The sequence below is a fragment of the Phacochoerus africanus genome, chromosome 4 (genome assembly GCF_016906955.1).
Source record: "Phacochoerus africanus isolate WHEZ1 chromosome 4, ROS_Pafr_v1, whole genome shotgun sequence".
Lineage (NCBI taxonomy): Eukaryota > Metazoa > Chordata > Mammalia > Artiodactyla > Suidae > Phacochoerus > Phacochoerus africanus.
In genome coordinates this window covers 66305634-66326450 of record NC_062547.1, presented here as the reverse complement: position 1 = coordinate 66326450, position 20817 = coordinate 66305634, and the positions used below count along the sequence as shown (strand labels likewise).

The following is a 20817-nucleotide window of genomic DNA, read 5'->3' as shown; positions in this document are numbered from 1 at the left end:
GGAGGGTGGCAGGGCATGTGCTACTGGCATCTAGAGGATCAAGGCCAGGGATGCTGTCAAACACTCTACCACGCACAGAATGACTCCCACAGCTGAGGATGATCCAACTCCACAGGTCAACAGGGCTGAGAGTGGGAGAGCCTGGTTAACCTAATCCCCTGCTGGCTCAGAGAAGCCTCAGAGGGAGCAAGCCTGCAATTCAACCACATTCTAGAGAAAAATCCACACCCTGAGAGGGAGCCAGGTCTTGGGGGCCTATCCAGACGTGTCCGCAGACTCACCAGAAATGAGCAGAGGAAGATGAAGGAAACGAAGTAAAAATAAGCAAATTCATTGCCGCACTCGTGAGTCAGGATGCCAGAGTTCTTATCACACGGTTTCCCACTGAGGCAGGAAAGCATGATGTTGTGCCAAGCCTCCCCAGTGGCACTCCTGAGGACAGAGAGGTGGCATCAGGGACCTGAGGACCCAGCCCTGGACATCAACACCCGCCCCAGGGAGGCAGAGGGTTGAGGTTAAACACTTAAGCTCTGGAGGTGGAACTGGTGGGGCTTCCAGTCCCAGGTAAATCACTTTTTCATCTTGCAGCTCAGAGAGGGTGATTCTCAGTAAATTAAAGCCCATGGGGAGTGCTTTTTATTATTATTGCCATTTTTTAAAATTCTTTTTTTTTTTTTTTTGCTTTTTAGGGCTGCACTTGCGGCATATGGAGGTTCCCAGGCTAGGGGTCAAATCGGAACTACAGCTGCCGGCCTGCACCAGAGCCACAGCAACGCCAGATCCGAGCCACGTCTGCAACCTACACCACAGCTCACGGCAATGCCAGATCCTTAACCCACTGAGCGAGGCCAGGGATCGAACCCGCAACTTCATGGCTCCTAGTCGGATTCATTTCCGCTGCGCCACAATGGGAACTACTATTTTTTATTCTTTGTTTTTCTTTTGTGGCTGCCCCAAGACATGATGTTCCTGGGCCGGGGAATCAGATTGTGATCTAAGCTGAAGCTGCTGTAACACGGGATCTTTAACCCACTGTGCCAGGCCAGGGATTGAACCCGCATCCCAGCGATCCCACTGTGACGTAGTGGGAACTCTGGGAGTGCTTTTTAAAAATACTGATGTCAATGTCCCATTCCCACAGACTTGGTCTGGGGTGTAGCCTGGAGACTTAGATATGTTTTACCTAACTCACTGAGCCACAACGGGAACTCCCTAGGTATGTTTTAAAAGCTTCCCTCTCTCCAGCTGATTATCCTTTCTTAGGTTACTCTGCTCCAAGTGCACTGGGCTCCTCTCTGTCCTTAAACATGCCAGTGACATGCTCCTGCCTCAGGGCCTTTGCACTTGCTGTACCCTCCACCTGGACTGCCTGTCCTCAGTGACCCCCATGGCTCCCTCTCTCACCTATTTGTCTCAACTATCACCCTTCTCAATGGAAGCATGACCTTATCAGCCCTCCATTGCTTTTTTCTGTTGTTGTTAGCTGAGAAAAAACTTCAGTGTGACAAAACATACCTAAAACATATATAATTTTAAGTGTATGATTCAGTGGCAATAAGCAATTTTCAGAGCCGTGCAACTATCACCACTATTCACCTTCAGAACCTTTATATCATCCCAAACTGAACATATGTACCCCATTGAACAATTACTACTCCTTCTCCCCTCCCCCAGCCCCTGACAACATTGATTCCACTTGTTTTGGCTGTGCCCCACAGCACTCAGAAGTTCTGGGACCAGGGATCAAACCCGAGGCCACAGCAACGGCCAGAGCCATAACAATGGCACTGCCAGATTTTAACCTGCAGAGCCACCTGGGAACTCCTGATTCGGTTGTCCCTTAGTTAAAACTCTTATTTCAGTTCCACTTTATTCTAAGAATTTGCCCATTTTAGGTATCTCATATAAGTGGAATCATACACTATTTGTTCGTTTGTACCTCTACATCCCTCTTAATCTTGAATTTTATCTCCTAGTATCCTCCATAATTTGATTATTGATTGTCTCCTCCACGGGAATATAAGCATCCAGAGGGGAGAGAACGTTATCTCTGTTTTGTTCTCAGTATTTACAGCAGTGCCCGGCACATTAAGTGCTCAATAAACCTCTGATAAATGAATGAAGGTGCAGCCAGGATTAAGTATCAAGCTTCAGAGTTCATTCAAGAGTCTATAGCCGTTTCCTCACATGTCAGGTGTCGACGTTGCCAAGAATCCCTTGACAGGATGGTCAGGAGGATTCCCTGAGATAATGCCTGAAAATGCTGTCATGTTTGCATCCCAGGGCCTTCAGTTCCTGCCCCGCCAGGATCCCAGGGTTCCCTACTCCCACCCCAAACCTCACTGGAACAGAAGGTGCAAGGCGCAACCTGTCCCCCGCCCCTCGCCACCAGCACCTCCGCCGCCACCGCCAAGAGAAGAGTACACGCCCACCACTGGAAGAGAGGATGAAAGCACGCCCCCTTCTCACCGGAAGAGAAGCATGAGAGCCTGGAAGAAGGTCCGGAAGTTATTGTGCTCAGTTATTTGGAACTCGTCCTCATCACTGTCCTCGTCCTCCACGTCGATGCCGATGTTGCCAAACACCTGGGAAATTGGATGGTGATGACTAGAGGTGGCCATGTCCCTCCTGTGGTTCCAGGAAAATTCCACTGAACCTTCAGGAATGCCTCCCTGAACTGGGCTGCCCTGACCCACCCCCACCTAAGGGCAGTGGCCTTCCTTGGGAGGGATCTGAGAACATTAGGGGGACCAGTACTCACCTGCATCCCAATGATGGCATAGATGAAGAAAAGCATGGCAATCAGCAGACAGACATATGGAAGGGCCTGGTGGGAAGGGAGGCAATGAAGAAAGAGTGCTGGGGACCCCTTACCTGCACTTTTCCCCTCACTTTTCCTAGTGCTCCACCCCACTGGGTTGGGTGGCCACATGCTGTGCCAGAGTGGTGCCAGGGATGGTGGGCATCTTTGGTGGCTCTGGGAGATGCCCCTTAGAGCTCTCAAGACACATTATGGGCAGGAAGTTAGACAAGAGCTTTGCCTATAACACAGTCTTAGCAAGGTGTACCATAGAGGCATTTCCACCTGATTTGTAGATTCAACCAGAGCAGGTGGGAGTGGAGGAAATACTAATTTTTCTTCTTAGCCCTGGACTGGAGGCAGGGGTAGGGCTCACCTTGAAGGATTGCACAAAGGTCCAGAGAAGAATCCGGATGGTGTAACCCTGACGGAGGAGTTTGATGAGGCGGGCAGCTCGGAAGAGGCGGAGGAAGCTCAGGTTGATGAAGTTATTCTGGGGAAACGGAGAAAGAGGGGTGACTATCCATCCCCCCTCAGGGGCTCAGAGTTGTCATCACTCACAGAGGCCCCTACATGAAGCCAACCAACAGGAAAAAGCAAGCCAGACCCCAAATGAGGGAGAGGAAAGAAAGCACTATTAATGCAATGGTGTGGAGGAAAAAACTTGAAAAAAACGTGGGGGGGCGGGGATGGAGAAAGGGAGGAAAAGGCATCAACTCAAAAGCATAAACCCTCCCTGCCAGCCCCACCCACAGTGGGAAAAGGAAAGAAAAAAGGAAGAGAAAGGAATAGGGGTGGGTGGGGAGGGGAAGAAATAACAAAAAAACAAGGAAAAGAAAATATATCAGAATCATCCAATCAGGAAAAAAATTGAGATGGTTTTTGTTTCTCCCAACAACCAAATGCACTGAGACGATAGGACACAAGCGGATCAAGTTGCCCAATCCATCACACGTGTACGATGCACAAACACCAGGGCAGGGTGGTGGTGGGGGGCAGCCAGCACGCTCAGGCCTGGTGGACATGTGCGGGTTCCGAGGGCATGTTACGCTCCGGGCCAGAAATGCATCTGTCTTAGGACTCACCGGGCACCCTGCCCTGCCCTCCTGAGCGGCCCACCCGCTCCTGCCCGCCCTGACCTCACCCCACGGCCAAGAGGAGCAGCGGCTTGAGCCAATCGGAGAAGCGGAAGAGCATCTTTTCTTACCCCCTTGGCGAGCGGGAATGGGGAGGACGGGAGGGAGCTGGGGCTGTTCGGCTGCAGGGCGAGTCCTCGCTGCCCGCTGAGTCGGAGAAGATGCATTTGGGGCCCTTTCCCCCCTCTCAGGGATGGCTTCTCAGCTTCTGGGACTGGGTGGAGTAGCACGGGACCAGGCCTGCGGGAAGCAGGAAGTACGCAGCGCCCGTGGGTGGGTGAGCTCGCAATCAGCCCAGGCCCACCGAGGGGCCGGTGCTGGGGGCCGGGAGGTGGGGCTGTCCCTGCCCCCAGGACCTCCCTGGGTGGATCATGCCTCTGCTTCAAGGCCCCCCCCTCCCGGGTCGCTGCTGCCTCTATCTCCTCCCGCCCAAGCCAGAAGAACCCCAGATCGGGGTGGGGTGACGGTGGGGAGACAGCCTTGGAGATGGTGGGACTGTCCAGGCGCTTGCCCGCTGGGGCCTAGGGGGCGCTGGTGAGGTGCAGGAGCTGGGAGTCACCAACGGACCAAATCTGGCCAACGGGACTATCTCCTTGGGCCTGAGCAGGTTTTTCTTTTTCTTTGTTTTTTTTTAGGGCTACACTTGCAGCACATGGAAGTTCCCAGGCCAGGGGTTGCATCAGAGCTTCAGCTTCAGCTGCCGGCCTGCACCACGGCAACACTGGATCCCAGCTGCACCTGTAACCTATGTGGCAGCTTGCAGCAACACTGGATCCTTAACCCACTGAGTAAGGCCAGGGATTGAACCCGCATCCTCATGAATACTAATTGGGTTCTTAACCCACTGAGCCACGAAAGGAACTCCCTGAGCAGTTTTCTTTTAAAAATTAAAAACAGTTGCCAGTGTTATAAAGTCAGATCATGCCCCCCAAATCTGGCTCTCTGGCAACCCTGAGGCTGCTTCCGCTGGTGACAGGTGGGGCTCAGATGGGGCTGCCCGCCTTGGAGCAGGCCATGGGTCCTCCTGCTTGCCAAAGTTCCCACATCCTAGAGACGGAAATGGCTTCCTGGCTTATGGCTTCTGCTCGGCCCTGGGAGGCATGTGAGTTTGAGACCCCTGCTTCGGGCAGGCACGGAAACCACCGCTGATCAGTGGGTTGGAAGCAAAGGGGCTTTAATCAGACTCTGTTCTCTGGGACTTGAAGGAGTCATGTGACAACATTTAAAGTGGTCTAGCCCTCACCCAGCAAATGGCACGGGAGTGATCATATGGGTTGCCCCAACAGTCACAGCGCCCTCTTTCAGTTTCAAAAGTTTGTACAATGAATTAATGTGAGCATCCTATTGAGTGGTCCCTGAGGGCTTCCCAGGCACCGGATCTAGCCAGCTCTGGCCTGAGAGCTGACAGGCAGAGATAGGCACCCAAGGGGTTTCTGTGGCAAGAGGCCTCTGGGTTTGCTGGCAAAAATCTAGGATGCCTTCTGGAACACATCAGTTGACCCTTAAGCCTCTAGAATGAGGGAGGGTGTGGGGGTCCTACCCCGACCACACAGGGCCCAACCACTGTGAGAATGACTCCAGCATCTCAGAAAAAAAACCCCCAACCCAGCTTGGTTGACAGTCACCCTCTGTGCCCTGTCAACCTGACTCCCAGCCTTGCCTGGCCACCCAGCTCCATCCATCCTCGGTCCCCTCCCATCCATCCCCAGAGTACAAGCCATCCCTTCACGGGGCCGGTCATAACATGGGAATGCATGCAAAGGCAGGCAGGCCCTGGAACAGCCTCTGGGGGCTCGGGGCTGAGCAGGGGGTGGGGTGGGGTGGGAGCGCCACCATGCAGGAGAAGCAAAGGGGACTTTGCCGGGAGATGCGTGCCCAGAGCATGCTGCCCTACTTGAAATCAAAGAGAAAGGAGACACATGGGGGAGATGGGGAGGTGGGGAGGAAAGAGCGGTGACAGCACAGGGGAAGGTTCTAGTCTGCCTTCATTCATTGCTCCACCTCCTGCTGGGTCCGCACTTGACCATCAAGTGCTCATAGGACTTCTGACTTCCTGCTTCCTGGCTTCCATCTTTTTGTCCACAGCTGGGAAGAAACAGGTGTTCTCCCTCCAACCCTGCCCAGGGCTTCCTGGTTCTAGGGTGAAGGGGAGGGATGCGGGCCCTGGAAGGCTTGCTGTGTTCAGGGGCGCGAGTGCTCAGAAGGACAAGGGAACCACTCACCTGAGGGCTCCAGAGAAATCCTGCCACTTGCAGACCCCACCTCCAGCCCAGAGCTTGTCTCTAAGCTCCAGACCGCATAACCACCAACCTACCCGACTTCTTCTGGGCTGCCCTTAAAGGCACTCCAAGCCCACTGTGAGCCACCTGGCCCTCTCCTGGCATTCCCTAACTGCCATCTCCCCCTTCTGGCCAGACTCAAGTCCTCCAGGCAACTTGCTCCCCCCTGCCCAGACCCAACCCAGGTCTCCAAGAGGCCCTCTTGCTCAGATGGCCAGTCTTCTGCCTCCGCTGCTGTCATCTCTTGCTGGGATTCACTTTCAGGCTAGTGCCCTGCCTAGCCACTCCCTGCCCTGCAGCTGCAGGGCCTGACCCTTCTGCCTTCTTATTTTCTCTGAGCTGGCTTTCCTTTGCTCTTTGCTCCAGACACACCCTCTCACTTGCAGACCTTGATCCCTGAGTGCTTTGACCTGCCCCAGGGCCTTTGCATATGCTCTCTCAGGCCTCAAATGCCCTTTTCTCCCCTCTCCACCTTATTAATGCTGATCATCCTTTGGCTTGCAACACATTTACAATTTCCAGTGGGTTTCAGGGGTTATTTGACCAATGCCTGCCTCCCCCACCTGACTGTAGGTGATGGGGGTGGGGGCCGAAAGGGATGGCGTCCACTTCTGCCCAACTCTCCATCTGTGGCACTGAATTGGGACTCGTTAAGTGTCTGATGGATGAGTGCCTATGTATGGCTAGCAGGGGAAGAACCTGGTGCCAAGATGCCAGTGGGAGTCCCCCAAAGGGGCTCAGGGGAGGGTAGGGAAGGGGCTGTGGCAGGTAGGATTTAGCCGAGTGAGGAGTGCAGGGAACCGACTAAGTGAGGAGAGGCAGAGACAGAAACAGTGCATCCGTGGTGTGGGTGTGCAAGGTGGATGGATATAACAAAGGGGAGGGATTGTGTGTGTGTGTGTGTGTGTGTGTGTGTGTGTGTAGCATCAAGAGAGGGAGATGGCAAGAGCCAAAAAGAGAAGGGGAAACAGAGAGAGAAAGAAGGAGCAAGAGTCACAGACTAAACAGGAAAGAGGAGACAGTGTGTGTGTGTGCAGTGACTGTGTGTCTGGTGGGGACAGGAGCGCATGCAGATCAATCAGGGCTCCAGGAGAGGACGTCAGCTGGCCGGTCCCCCTGGAAGCAGCCAGACCTGAGTCTTGGTCCTTCTGCGTCCCCCACCCCTTATCGTCTTTGCCTGCACACTGCATGGCCCTCTGACCTCCTCCATCAGACCCGGAGACTGACATCTCTGGTGGTCAAGCCAAAGAGCTCATGGTCTTGGAAGGGGATGAGGGACTGGTGAGTTTTCCTGGGGCCCCTCCTCCATGGAGCCAGGGACAGGAGTGGTAAGAGAGTGCCTGAGGGCTCTAGGTCCAAGGCTGGGTATAAGGAATGGGGTGGGGTCCCCATCCCTCATCCTGTTGGAGGCGCTTCATGGGGGCAAACCCATCTTTTTCTCTGCAGAAGATGCAAACCAACTCAGATGGGAGACCCCAATTCAGAACCCAATAAAACTAGAGGAAGGGAGACTGCTGGAGAACAAGGAAGGTGAGGCGGCGGCAAGGGGGAGGGGGTTGAAGAGACTGACAAATGGGGGAGGGGAAGGAGGGAGGAGGGGGTGGGACAAGAGGAGGAAAGGGGTAAGGTGCATCACACAATCCAAGTTTAGGAAGCCCAGGGCATGACATGCAATGCTGATGCGAGAAGATGCGTTCACAGTTAATGTAAGGCATTTAGACTTCAGAAAGAAGTAAGACCAACCGGATTCTAGATGCAGATGTTGAAGATGGAGGGGGAGCGGGCGGGCGGGGGGCAGTTGGGGAGGCGTGTTCAGCATTTTTTAGGTTGATTTGTAACCAGTGCCAAAAAACCAATGGGTTTCAGTTCCCGGGTGGGGAGTGGGGGTGGTGGTGGTGGGTTGGGAGATAGTCATTGGTGTATGAACACACAGACCACGTCATGGATGAACAAATGAATTTCATAGTGCATTTTGATTGGATGAGTTTTCAGACGGCGTTGTGCCAATATACAGTTTAAAGAGCAGGCATGAAAAGAGACAAGACAAGAAACACAGTCATTATCCATCGCACGCAGGGCAAACCCATGTCACCCCAGCCACTCAGGCGGGGGGCTGCTGAGGCCCACTGGGCCTCACGCCCTCTCCCCCTGAAACCCTGGGGACTTGCCCTCTCAAGGGTCTGGCCCCCCTGCCTCAGCCTGGCTGAGCTCTGGCCTCAGAACTAGTGGGCTTACCTGGGAGGCAGAAAAGGGGTGCTGTGGGCTCCTTGCCTGGCAGAGCAGGCCTCCCTTAACTCCAGGTCGGGGAGTTTATCATCCTAAAAGGGTCCAAATGTCCACCCTCCATCTTTCCCTCCAAATGATTATCATTCAGGGCTGGAGGGCTGCCTAACGGGACTGCAAACCCAAGGACATTCACAGTAACAATAGCAATAGCAATAATAGTAACAACTGCCACTCGTGAACTATCTAATTCCTGTCAGATTCTGTGCCAAGCGCTTTCTGTTGGTTGCTCTGACTTGTTCCAAGTTGCCATCTCCCTCTATGGATGTCAGTCCTATGGGAGCAGGCATTCTTGTCTGTTTTGCACTGTTCACTCTTCTGTTCCCAGCACCTCTAACAATGCCTGGCAAACAGCAGATGCTTAATGCATGCTCATATGAATGCATGAATGAATGTAAGGCTTGAAGGGTTTGGTGAGGTTGGTTATGAAGGTTAGTCCCTAATACAGGATGAGAAGAGGTAACACAAATTACCTAACATCAAACAGCCCAAAGGGAGGGCTGTTTGGCTGCTGCAATAGTCCTGATGTCCCTGAATTGGACCCTGTGCCTCATCGTCCTGCCCTCCCACATCTTGTAGCTATGAGAACAAGCAGTTGGAGTCCAGTTCTGCAGATCTTATTTTTTTTTTTTCTTTTGGCCAGCATGTGGACCTTCCCAGGCCAGGGATCAAACCTGCACCACAGCAGTGACCTGAACTGCTGCAGTGACAACACTGAGTCCTTAACACACTATGCCACAAGAGAACTCCCAGTTCTACCGATCTCTTACTGGCAGCTAGAGCATACCTGACCTGACCTACTGACCTACCTGACCTTCCCCATCTGACCTCCTGGGGTAGTGAGTCACTCCTTCCAACCTCTTTTTTTAATTAAAATTTTTTAAAAATTTTTGATTTTTTATTTATTTTTTGTCTTTTTAGGGCCACACCCACAGTATATGGAGGTTTCCAGGCTAGGGGTTGAATCAGAGCTACAGCTGCTGGCCTACACACAGCCACAGCAATGGGGGATCCGAGCTGAGTCTGCGACCTACACCACAGCTCACAGAACGCCAGATCCTTAACTCACTGAGCGAGGCCAGGGATCGAACCCATGTCCTCATGGATACTAGTTGGGTTCATTAACCACTGAGCCACGATGGGAACTCCACCCCTTGTAATCTCTTGACCCAGAGGGACATTGGTTGTCCCTATCTTCAGCTAGATGGCAAGATGTTGTGACTGCCAGGAGAAGCTCCAGACCGCTTAGAAACTTAGGACAGAAGATGAGATCTAAGCTCTGGTTCTCTCTCCCAGGGCCCAGTGGCCCAGGGGGGATAGCCCCTAGCTGGGCATGGCCTCTTTAGAGGAAGGTGTCATGGGTAAGACAACAGCAGGAGGAAGGGGGAACTTGTGGTTCACTGGAGCTGAAGGCAAAGAACTGTGGCCAGAATGCCACTTGGGGTGGTGTTAGGGGACACATCAGAGAATGCCTCCCTCTTCTGTGTAGCTCCCCAGTCCTACAAAGCTTTTAGAATAGACAGTGGGCCAATCGATCCTTTTCTGCTGGGGACACCCCAGGGAACACTGATATGCCCGCAGTATTCACCAGGTCTGGCTGCATGACCTTAGGCAGGTCCCTGATTTTTCCCAAGCATTGAGCATCAGTTTTTTTTCATCTGTGAAATGGGAAAACACCCTCTTCCAACCATATCTACTCTCTGCTCTTCTCTGCCTGTTCTGAGCACTGCTCTGGCTCTATAGCTTTCTGGCTTCTTTCTGGCTCGGCTTGGCCAATGCGAGTTGCCAGGAGACAGACAGGGTGAGAGGAGGGAGAAGTGGGGTATTTCTCCCCGGATGCTCCATGCCTGCTTTGGCCCTGTGTCTGGCGGGGGCTCTCTCCCTTTTTGTCCACAGCTCCTACCATGTGGCCCCTCTTGGTCTCCAGCTCAGAATCTCTCCCCACTTCAGCACCAGGGCAAGGAAACAGCTTTCCACAGTGGCCTCCGCTGGGTATTTCCACGACCCCCACAGGTTGCTCTGCTTTTGAATTCCTTCAGTTGAACCCTCTGAAGGAATTCATTTATATGCTGAGCCCCTGACCTTGTACCACGAGCTAATCCACGTAAAACGCTTGGCACAGTGCCTGGCACGCGGTGAAGGTGTCATCCTCATCAGCTATTGATATTGTTGCTGCTACTGTGACAAGGTTGATACCACCCCTGGCCCTTGGCTCTGATGCTCTCTGCCTTTCTTCTTCCCCTGTGAGGGTCTCCTACCTTCCCCCAAGCCTCCCGAGGGCCCTGAAGCCTGGGCTCACTGGCAAATGGCCAAGGAGGGGTTCTGGAACCCTGAGTCTTCCAGACAAGGGAAAGGACACTGTGGACTCTGGGGCCACCACACTGATGTCCAGAGACCCCCAAGTTGGGAACCTCCCAGGCCTGGGGACAGAGGAAGACATGCCCAGGGGACCCTTCTAAGGCCCTAGATATGGCGTCCCCCCTGTTAGCCCAAGGGCCACGTCTCCCTCCTGCCCATGAGTCAGAAGGTGGTTAGTTCAAGCAGAATGAACTTGAAGCTGGTTCCCTCTGGGCCCCCAAGACTGTGTGGTGTTTGGGGGTGGGGCTCAGCCTCGGGATCCTTTCAGTGTCTCCATTTGCTCAATGAGTTCATCACATTATTTATTCCTAAGTCAGTAGTCAAGATGCAGGGAAGTTCAGGCTGCAGCACTGGCCCCAGAGCCATGACTTTGGATACCCCATCTCCCCGCTTGCCCTCCCAAGGGGCTGCCCTTGCTCCTTGGGACCCTGCTTCTCCCTCTTTGGTTACAGTCAAGTGCTGGCTTGAGCCAGCTGTGGCTGTCAGGACCCACCGCCTCTCAGTGACCTCCTCCTCACCCCTCCCAGCCCAGCCAGGAATTGCCCAGAGAGAAGCCAGCGGGAAACTTACCCCAAACTCGGTCACAAGGATGTCTGTGATGCTGCCCAGAACAGTCACAAAGTCGAAGATGTTCCAGGCATCGCGGAAATAATTCTAGAAGGGGGACCCATAAGACAGAGATGCCAACGCGGGACTCCATGGCTGGCCCCCATGTCCAGCCCAGGGGGCCCGTCAGGGCACAGCTTCAGACCAGTCTGAGTGCCCGGGACAGTTACGGTCATTCAAAGAGCAAAATGTTGCTGTACAGGCTGCTCAGATTCTGAACATCTGTTCTGAGTGCCCCCTCCCCGGGAACCTCCTCCCCGAGCCTTCTCATGGCTTTCAAGCACATACCAGGCTATACTTCCTGGCCACCTTAGTGGTCAGACAAGGCTGTGTGTCTAGTTGTGAACAAAGGCAATGTGATTCACTTCCTGGCCAAGGCTGTGTGTCTAGTTGTGAACAAAGGCAATGTGATTCACTTCCTGGTCAAATGAGGACTCATTTGACCCTGGGCCTGGTGACCAGCAATGTGCCTGATGGTGGTGGCTCTAAGAGCCTGTGTCTCTGAGTAAAGCAGAGGCAAACAGCTTCCCCTACTGGAGTTTCGACAAACCCTTTGTTGACTGGAACAACTGAGATGTGGGGGTTGTTTGTTATCGCAGCTTAACTTGATCTATCCTGACTGGGCTGGGTTCTGGCTCAAATGGGATGCACAGGTATGTAGCATGTTGTTAAAATACTGAACTATTCCACACTGAGCCCATAACGAGTAGCACCCCTACCTGGATCTAAGTGTCTGATTCAAATAGGCGGCCCCTTCATCAAGGCTCAGCAGGACACTTGCTAAACACAGGCCTTCTGAGCATCCTCACAAAAGGAAAGGCCAGGTTGGGGCTTGGGCCCTATTCAGAGTGGTCAGTTTCTCTCCTGAACATCTGACACTGCAGTAGCCCCTCTGCTTCACAGAGAAGGACCCAGATTTTGGAGCTGTGTTTCCTAGGATCATTTTTTTTTTCTTTTTAGGGCTGCACCTGCGGTATATGGAAGTTCCTAGGCTAGAGATCGAATTGGAGCTGCAGCTGCTGGCCTACACCACAGGCATAGCAGTGCCAGATCCAAGCTGCATCTATGACCTACACTGCAGCTTGTGGCAGTGCTGGATCCTTAACCCCCTGAGCAAAGTCAGGGATTGAACCTGCATCCTCATGGAGACTATATTGGGCTCTTAACTCCCTGAGCCACAACAGGAACTCCCGATCAGTTTTTTTTTAGCCATGTATGAATCAAATGTCCTTTGAGTTGCACTGCTTGGGCCTCAGGGCCCTCTTCTGGAAAATAAGGGTATAACAACAATCTGTTAATGAATGTGAGTAACTGGGTGTGGGGTTTGCTCAATAATAGATGGGTGTTGTTTTATGACTGTCTAAAAAGGATTCAAATTCCACTGGCACTTCTTGGTATTTTAGTAGGTGCTGCTGGGCCCCTACTCATATTTTGACTGTGTACCTTTGTTACTTTGCCCAGGGGTTTTCCTAGCTGCCTATTTGTTGGGGAATTGTCAGCTCTTTTTGGAGTATGTCCTGACTATGGCTGATGAGCATTGGAGGATAAACACCCCAGCTCCCCTACCGCGGGTGAGATGGCTGATGTGCTCTCTGCTTCCCCAGAGGCCCTCCATGGAACTGCAACACAGTCACCCAAATTGGGAACCTGCTCAACAACACACCTTTTTTTTTGGGGGGGGGTTCTTTTTAGGCTGCACCCAGGGCATATGGAAGTTCCCAGGCTAGAGGTCGAATCGGAGCTGTAGCTGCCGGCCTACACCACAGCCACAGCAACGCAGGATCCAAGCAGCATCTGAGACCTACATCACAGCTTACTGCAATGCTGGATCCTTAACCCACTGAGCAAGGCCAGGGATGGAATCTGCGTCTTCATGGATACTAGACAGTTTTGTTATCACTAAGCCACAATGGGAACTCCGTGACAAGGTTTATTGTAACCCTTACCTAGCATTTACTGAACACTCCCTGCCTGCCAGGCCTTACCCTTACTCTCCAGACCCACATTCTCTGCATTTGGGGTTTGCAAGACTCTTTTGAGGGAGGAGCAGAGGGTGGACCTTTCTGGTGATGGAGGAGAGGTGAGATGACACAGCCTGGAGATGATCTGAATCAAGATCTCTTAGGTGCCAAGGGTGACACCTTCTGCCACCTCCGGAAGCCAAGGGGAGAATTCAGCCTCCGTCTGCTGACCCCAGAGCCCCTACAGATCCGAGGGGCTGTAACTTTTTTAAAAAAGGAACATGGAATCAAGGAGACAGCTTCAGAGTCTAGGGCACATGCTAAGGGTAGCTATGGATTCTGTGACAATTTCATTTCGGTTGTCTGTAAGTTTCTGTACTGGGCTCATGGAGTTCTGGGGCCAGGGATCAGATCCGAGCTGCAGTCTCCAACCCAGCCAAAGCGGGCAACATGGATCCTCAACCTACTGTGCTGGGCCAGGGATCGAACCCGAGTCGCAGCACTCCCAAGACGCCGGCAATCCCCTTGTGCCACAGTGGGAACTCCCAAGCTGTGTTTCTTACTGTGGCTTGTGACCAGAACAGTTTGAATACCATGGACTTGGCCTGTCTGGATCTGAGTTTCCTTGCTCCCAAAATGAATAATTACTCCCTCCCAGTGCATCATGTAATCACACATAGGCACCTGGCACAAAGTTTTGCGTACTTGGCAGGTTGTGGACACCTAAGTAGAATCTCTGAGCACTGCAGGGATGCTCAAGTCACCACTGGGGTTGGGGCCAGAAGGGCCTGGTGAGGAAATCACCACCCAGCACCCAGTGCTCCTCCAGGCTTTCCCGGAGGTCACCCATAGCTCTGGCCCCAAGGCTGAACTTACCAGAATCCCAAAAGCCATGACTTTGAGCAGACATTCCAGAGAGAAGAGGGAGGTGAAGACGATGTTGAATACCCTCAGGGCATTTTCATAAGCAACAGAGGCCCCGTAGAACTAGAGGAGGAAGCAGGAAGAGCAGCGGGGTCGGTGGACATGGTGATGGGGAGCAGGGAGGTGGCTTCGTGGCTGCTCCTTCCCCAGGATGGGCAAGATTTGGCTTCCCTGCTTGCCTGTTGTCCTGCGGAGCCACCCAGGTCCCAGGCAATCTGTTCATGGGCTGGGCTAATCTTTTTTGGGGGAGGGGGCCAAGTCTACGGCATATGGAAGTTCCCAGGCCAGGCACTGAACCACTGCAGTGACAGTAACAGATCCTTAGCCCCCTGAGCCACAAGGGAACTATCAAAACAAAAACTTCCTTGAGCCTTATCTTTGCAGCCCAGATCCTGGGGCAGCCTGTGCAGTGGGGCTTCTGATAGAATGTGGGAAGATGTCCATAGCATCGTCTTTGCAGTAGTTTCTTTTTCTTTCTTTTTTTTCCCTTCAGACCTTTTTTTTTCTTTTTCCTTTTTGCCATTTCTTAGGCTGCTCCTGCGGCATATGGAGGTTCCCAGGCTAGGGGTCTAATCAGAGCTGTAGCCACCGGCCTGTGCCATAGCCACAGCAATGCGGGATCCAAGCCGTGTCTGCAACCTACACCACACTCACAGCAACGCCGGATCCTTAAGCCACTGAGCAACGCCAGGGATCGAACCCGCAACCTCATGGTTCCTAGTCAGATTTGTTAACCACTGAGCCACGACGGGAACTCCCCTTCAGACCTTTTTAAATTCTCTTTTAATTCTCCCATGAGACCACTTCCCAGATCAAGATTTAAAACATATCCAGCCTCTCCCCCTCAATTTCTTTTTTCTTGTCTTTTTGCCATTTCTCAAGCCACTCCCGAGGCATATGGAGGTTCCCAGGCTAGGGGTTGAATCGGAGCCGTAGCCACTGTCCTACGCCAGAGCCACAGCAACGTGGGATCCAAGCCACATCTGCAGCCTACACCACAGCTCACCGCAACGCCAGATCCTTAACCCACTGAGCAAGGCCAGGGATCGAACCCACAACCTCATGGTTCCTAGTCGGATTCGTTAACCACTGAGCCACGACAGGAACTCTCCCCTCAATTTTCTTGCACCCCCATCCAGTCAATAATCCACCCCAGAGGTAACCACTATTCTGACTCCTTATGACTCTTGCCCAAATGAATTAACCAGATTTGAATCGACAACTTTTATATCTAACTACCAGGTTGCAGGAAATCCAGTGGATGGAGGAAAGCAAGGAACCCAGAGGAGGACCAGTTTTCATTCAACTCATTTGGTTTCCTCAAAAAGATTTTTTTTTTTCTTTTTAGGGCTGCACCCGCAGCAAGTGGAAGTTCTCAGGGTAGGGGTCGAATCAGAGCTGTAGCTGCGACTGGCACCACAGCCACAGCAATGTGGGATCTGAGCCGCGTCTGCGACCTACACCACAGCTCACATCAATGCCGGATCCTTAACCCACTGAGCAAGGGCAGGGACTGAACCTGCATCCGCATGGATAGTAGTCAGGTTTGTTAACCACTGATCCATGACGGGAACTCCTGGTTTCCTCAAAAAGTTAAACAGCAGGGGAAAAATGGTGGTGGTGGGGGTTGGGCGGGTGGAGGACAGAGACTGAAAAGACAAAAACTGGAGGCCATGCGTAGCCACTGAGATCTTGGCTGAAAAGACAAGTCACTGTAAAAGGCATTTTGGGGACAATTCAATATGGATCTTCGAGAGTTATCACTAATCTTGCCAAGCATCAGAACATGTAGGAAAATGTTGATGTTTTAGAAATGCATTCTGAAGAACTTAAAGGTGAAATAGAGTGGTGTCTGTCATTTAAAAGACTTTAAACAATAGATGAATGGTCCAGAATAGGTAATCTACAGAGACAGAAAGCAGATTAGTGGTTTGGTGGGAGGAGGGGAGAGCGGGCTGTGGGGAGCTGGAAGGAGGGGGCTGGGGGTTGGTAATGGGGATGGATTTCTGGAAATAGATAGGGTGGTGGTTGCAAATGTGGCGAATGTACTAAATGTCACCGGATTGTTCACTTTAAAAGGGTTAACTGAAGTTCCTGTCGTGGCGCAGTGGAAACGAATCTGACTAGGAACGATGAGGTTGCGGGTTCAATCCCTGGCCTTGCTCAGGGGTTAAGGATCTGGCATTGCTCTGAGCTGTGGCGTAGGTGGTAGACGCGGCTCGGATCCTGCGTTGCTGTGGCTGTGGTGTAGGCCGGCAGCTGTAGCTCTGATTCGACCCTTAGCCTGGGAATCTCCATATGCCATGGGTGCGGCCCTAAAAAGACGAAAAAAAAAAAAAAGACAAAAAAAAGGGTTAACTGTATTGTACGTGAATTTTGCCTCAATTAAAAAAAAAAAGGGGGAGTTCCTGTCGTGGCTCAGTGGTTAACGAATCCGACTAGGAACCATGAGGTTGCGGGTTCAATCCTTGGCCTTGCTCAGTGGCTCAGTGGGTTAAGGATCTGGCATTGCTGTGAGCTGTGGTGTAGGTCGAAGAGGTGGCTCGGATCTGGCATTGCTGTGGCTGTGGCGAAAGCTGGCGGCTACAGCTTCAATGAGACCCCTAGCCTGGGAACCTCCATATGCTGCGAGAGCGGCCTAAGAAATGGCAAAAAGACAAAAAGAAAAAAAAAAAACACACCAAAAAAACCCCCAAAACAGATGAAGCAAATATAGCCAAAGATTCCAAATGGATAACTCCAGGTGATGGAGACCAGGTGTTCATAGGAGCCTGGACACTCAGGATGTGGTCCAGGGACCCGTTGCATCAGCATCACCGGGATGCTGGTTATAAATGCAGAGTCCCAGGCCCACCCAGCCCTGATGAGCCAGAATCTGCATTTGAACAAATTGCCCAGACAATCTGTGAACAGTTTGAGAAGCACTGTGCTAGTCTATCCCTCTCTCTTCTGTTTGCTTGACATTCTTCCTAATCCTAACAATGATGAGATAAAAGAACTTGCTTAAGGAGATGAATTTTCAGGTGAACACACGCACTGCTTCTTCTTTTTTTTTTTGCCAATTCAAAAAATCAACAGCAAAATGCATTGAGTGTTTTGAAGCATTGGGAAATGTGCTAACATCTTTGCAGGAACTTTCACTTTGCAGGCAAGGAAGGTGCTATTATTATCATTCCCATTTCATTGACAGGGAAACTGAGGCCCTGAGATGTCCCTGGTCACTTGAGTAAGGTTACACGGTGAGTTTAATGGCAGAACTGGGCTCGAATTCAGGCCTTTGGTCTCCAAACCAATAGGGCAAAAGGTTCTGTCTTTCACCATGAAGGGGCTCCATGGCCCCGACTGTCCCAAGGTCCTTATCTGCCCTTTCCTTCTCATTTCACTCATCAAACATTTATCAAGGGCACTCTTGTTCCCTCTGAGCCAAGCCCTCTCTGAACCCCAGGAATTCAGGGGTGATTGAGACTTGTCTGCCCCTTGGAGCTCAGAGGCAGGTGGTGTAGACTGTCCTGACCCCTATTATCTTTTTTTTTTTTCCTTTTTAGGGCTGTACCTGCGGCATATGGAGGTTCCCAGGCTAGGGTTCAAATCTGGGCTGCAGCACCCAGCCTATACCACAGCCACAGCAAGGCCTGATCTGAGCCACATCTGTGACTTATACTGCAGCTTTGTGGCAACGCCAGGTTCTTAACCCACTGAAAGAGGCCAGGGATTGAACCTGCATCCTCATGGATACTAGTCATGTTCTTAACTCACTGAGCTACAACGGGAACTCCCCTGACCCTGATATGTTGACATGTGAGATAACAGGATGCTTGCAAAGACCTCATGTGGTCCTGGGAGGTCAGGGAAGACTTCTGGAGGAAGAGCTCTTCAGGAGCAGCTGGAAGAGGCAGGCCAGGCAGTGGTGGGAACTGTGTGTCAGGCAGAGGGAACAATGGAGCAGTCTTGGCAGTGACATGGAGTGTGGTCTGTCTGGGCAACTTGAGTAGCCGGTTCTATTTTGCTAGACGAGGGCGGGTTTGTGGGACAGAGGAGGGGTGGGGGTTAAGTCGTGCTGGGCAGGGGGGCTCACCTTCATCATGAGCACGATGGTGTTGAGGGCGATCATGGCCATGATGGTGTACTCGAAAGGTGGGGACACCACGAACTGCCACATGCGGTACTGGAAACTCTGCTTGTTCTGGGGCATGTGTCGGGTCAGGGGTTTGGCGCTGATGGCGAAGTCGATGCAGGCCCTCTGTGGGAAAGAGCTCAGTAGTGAGGGGTGGAGGCAGGAAAGAGGCGGCTGGACACCCAGCACCCCCCATCTCACTCCACACAGCACGCACGTCTGCTTGAACGTCTACCTCTCCTGACAGCTACGGCTCCTTGAGAAGACGCCACCTGCCAGACCCTGTGCTGACACTCCCTCGCTATCTTAATGAATCCTCTTAGCAAACATGGGTAGTGGGTGCTATCAAGAGCCTCAGTTCGCAGATGAGGAAAATAAAGGCTCAGAGAAGTTAAGCCACTTGACTGAGGTGGCACAGCCGCCAAGTGAGCAAAACTCAAATTTCAACCAGAGTCTGACTTTGAGGCCTAATCATTTTTCCTTTCTTTCTGGCTGCGCCTGCAGCATGCGGAAGCTCCTGGGCCAGGGATTGAATGTGCCCCGCAGTTTGTGGCCTACGTCACAGTTGTGGCAAGGCTGGATCCTTAACCTGCTGTGCCACAAGGAAACTTCCCATTCTTTCTTCCTTTTAAAAAAAATTTTATTGAAATGTGGTTGATTTGCAATGTTGTGTTAATTTCTACCGTACAGCAAAGTGATTCAGATATATACATATATGTATATTCATATATATATTTAGTATATCTTCATATTCTCCCATTATGGTTTAATCACAGGATATTGAATAGAGTTCCCTGTGTTATAAGGTAAGACCTTATTTATTCATCCTATATATATAATAGTTTGCCTCTGCTAATCCCAAACTCCCAATCCATACCTCTTCCACCCCCCTCCCCTTTGGCAACTACAAATCTGTTCTCTGTGAGTCTGTTTCTGTTTCATAGGTATTTTCATTTGTGTCATTCATACACATATACACGCACATATGCATACACACACACACACACACACTTTTTTATGGCTGCACCTGTGGCATATGAAAATTTCTGGGCCAGGACTGAATCTGAGTCACAGCTGCAACTTATGTTGCAGCTGCAGTAATGCTGGATCCTTTAACCCATTGTGCTGGGCCAAGGATCAAACCCTCCTCGGCAACCTGAGCCTCTGCAGGTGGATTCTTAACTCACTGTGCCACAGTAGAAACTCCTGCTGTGTGTGTGTGTGTGTGTGTGTATTGGCCGCACCTGCAGCATGCAGAGGTTCTGGAGCCAGGGATCAAACTTGAGCCACAGCAATAACAACACTGAATCCTTAACCACAAGGCCTCCAGGGAACTCCCTAACCATTCTTTCTTATCAAATACTTTGCTCCTCCTTCTCTTTGAGGGAGGGAGACAGGGAGGAATGGTGGTTATTTAGTCTTAGCTTGGATGATTCTAGAAGGGCAAAAGGTCATGCCTATACTCTCTGGTGGACTGGATTTTCACTCGTAAATAGTCACACTCCTCCCTGGGGGCAGATTATACTTCCCCACTACACTGACATGACACATGGATGTGTGACTAGCTCTGGCTAATGAAATGTGAAAAGTGACATGTCACTTCTGGGCACAAGCCACCAGAGTTGGACCATGGCTTGCTGTTCTGTTTTTTGTCTGAAGTATCTCAGGGGGGACCAGAATAAAGATGACAGAGCAGAACTACCTGGACATGCAGTCCAATTCTTTTGTGAATATCTGGCACTGAGATGCTAGGGATGCTTGTTACTGCATCATAACCTACACCAAACTGACTGATACATACAGCTGCTCTTTGATGGGTCTTCCTCTGGAAACCCCATGAAAGGCTGCTCTCCCTGCAGACTGGATTCTGCTTAGAAAATGCTGCTTTTTTTCTCCCCAGATGCCCTCAGAAGCTGGTAACTCTGTCTCTGTGTGTGTGTGGCGGGGGGTGGTGGTGGGCTATCACTTTTTTAAATGGGAATGAACCTGGGAAGTGGTACCTCATTTTTCTCCAGGCTGTATTCCTCCATCATCTTGTCCCCCTGCTCCTGGAAGGTGATGATGATCAAGGCCACAAAGATATTGACGAAGAAGAAGGGGAACACCACAAAGTAGACGACATAGAAGATGGACATCTCCATTCGGTACCCAGGGCTGGGACCCTGGTTCTCAAAGGTGGCATCCACAGAGTGCTTGAGGACCCTGTGAGGACCAGGGTTAGGAGAAGGGGAAATTGAGACGGGAATGGAGGAGAGCATTAGGAGGCAACAGAAAAGAAATGAAGAGTAGTCACTGTTTTCTGACTCTGGTAGCTGTGGTTACTTTATGAAGCCGTAATCTTTCCATCTCCTTTCCC

The 20817-nt window shown here is 51.6% G+C and overlaps 1 protein-coding gene across 4 annotated transcripts in view; it reads right to left on the bottom strand.

Annotated features, from left to right (window-relative positions):
- Nucleotides 1-20817, bottom strand: part of CACNA1A (calcium voltage-gated channel subunit alpha1 A) — a 277546-nt gene that overhangs the window by 28334 nt on the left and 228395 nt on the right. For all 4 annotated transcript variants that reach the window (XM_047776880.1, XM_047776881.1, XM_047776879.1 and 1 more), the window contains 8 exons: nt 20462-20663; nt 18423-18587; nt 14300-14410; nt 11427-11510; nt 3177-3293; nt 2762-2827; nt 2470-2585; nt 282-432 (listed from right to left, as the gene is read on the bottom strand). In XM_047776880.1, the coding sequence (XP_047632836.1) occupies nt 282-432; nt 2470-2585; nt 2762-2827; nt 3177-3293; nt 11427-11510; nt 14300-14410; nt 18423-18587; nt 20462-20663 (1012 nt within the window). The remainder of the gene's footprint in view (nt 1-281; nt 433-2469; nt 2586-2761; nt 2828-3176; nt 3294-11426; nt 11511-14299; nt 14411-18422; nt 18588-20461; nt 20664-20817) is intronic.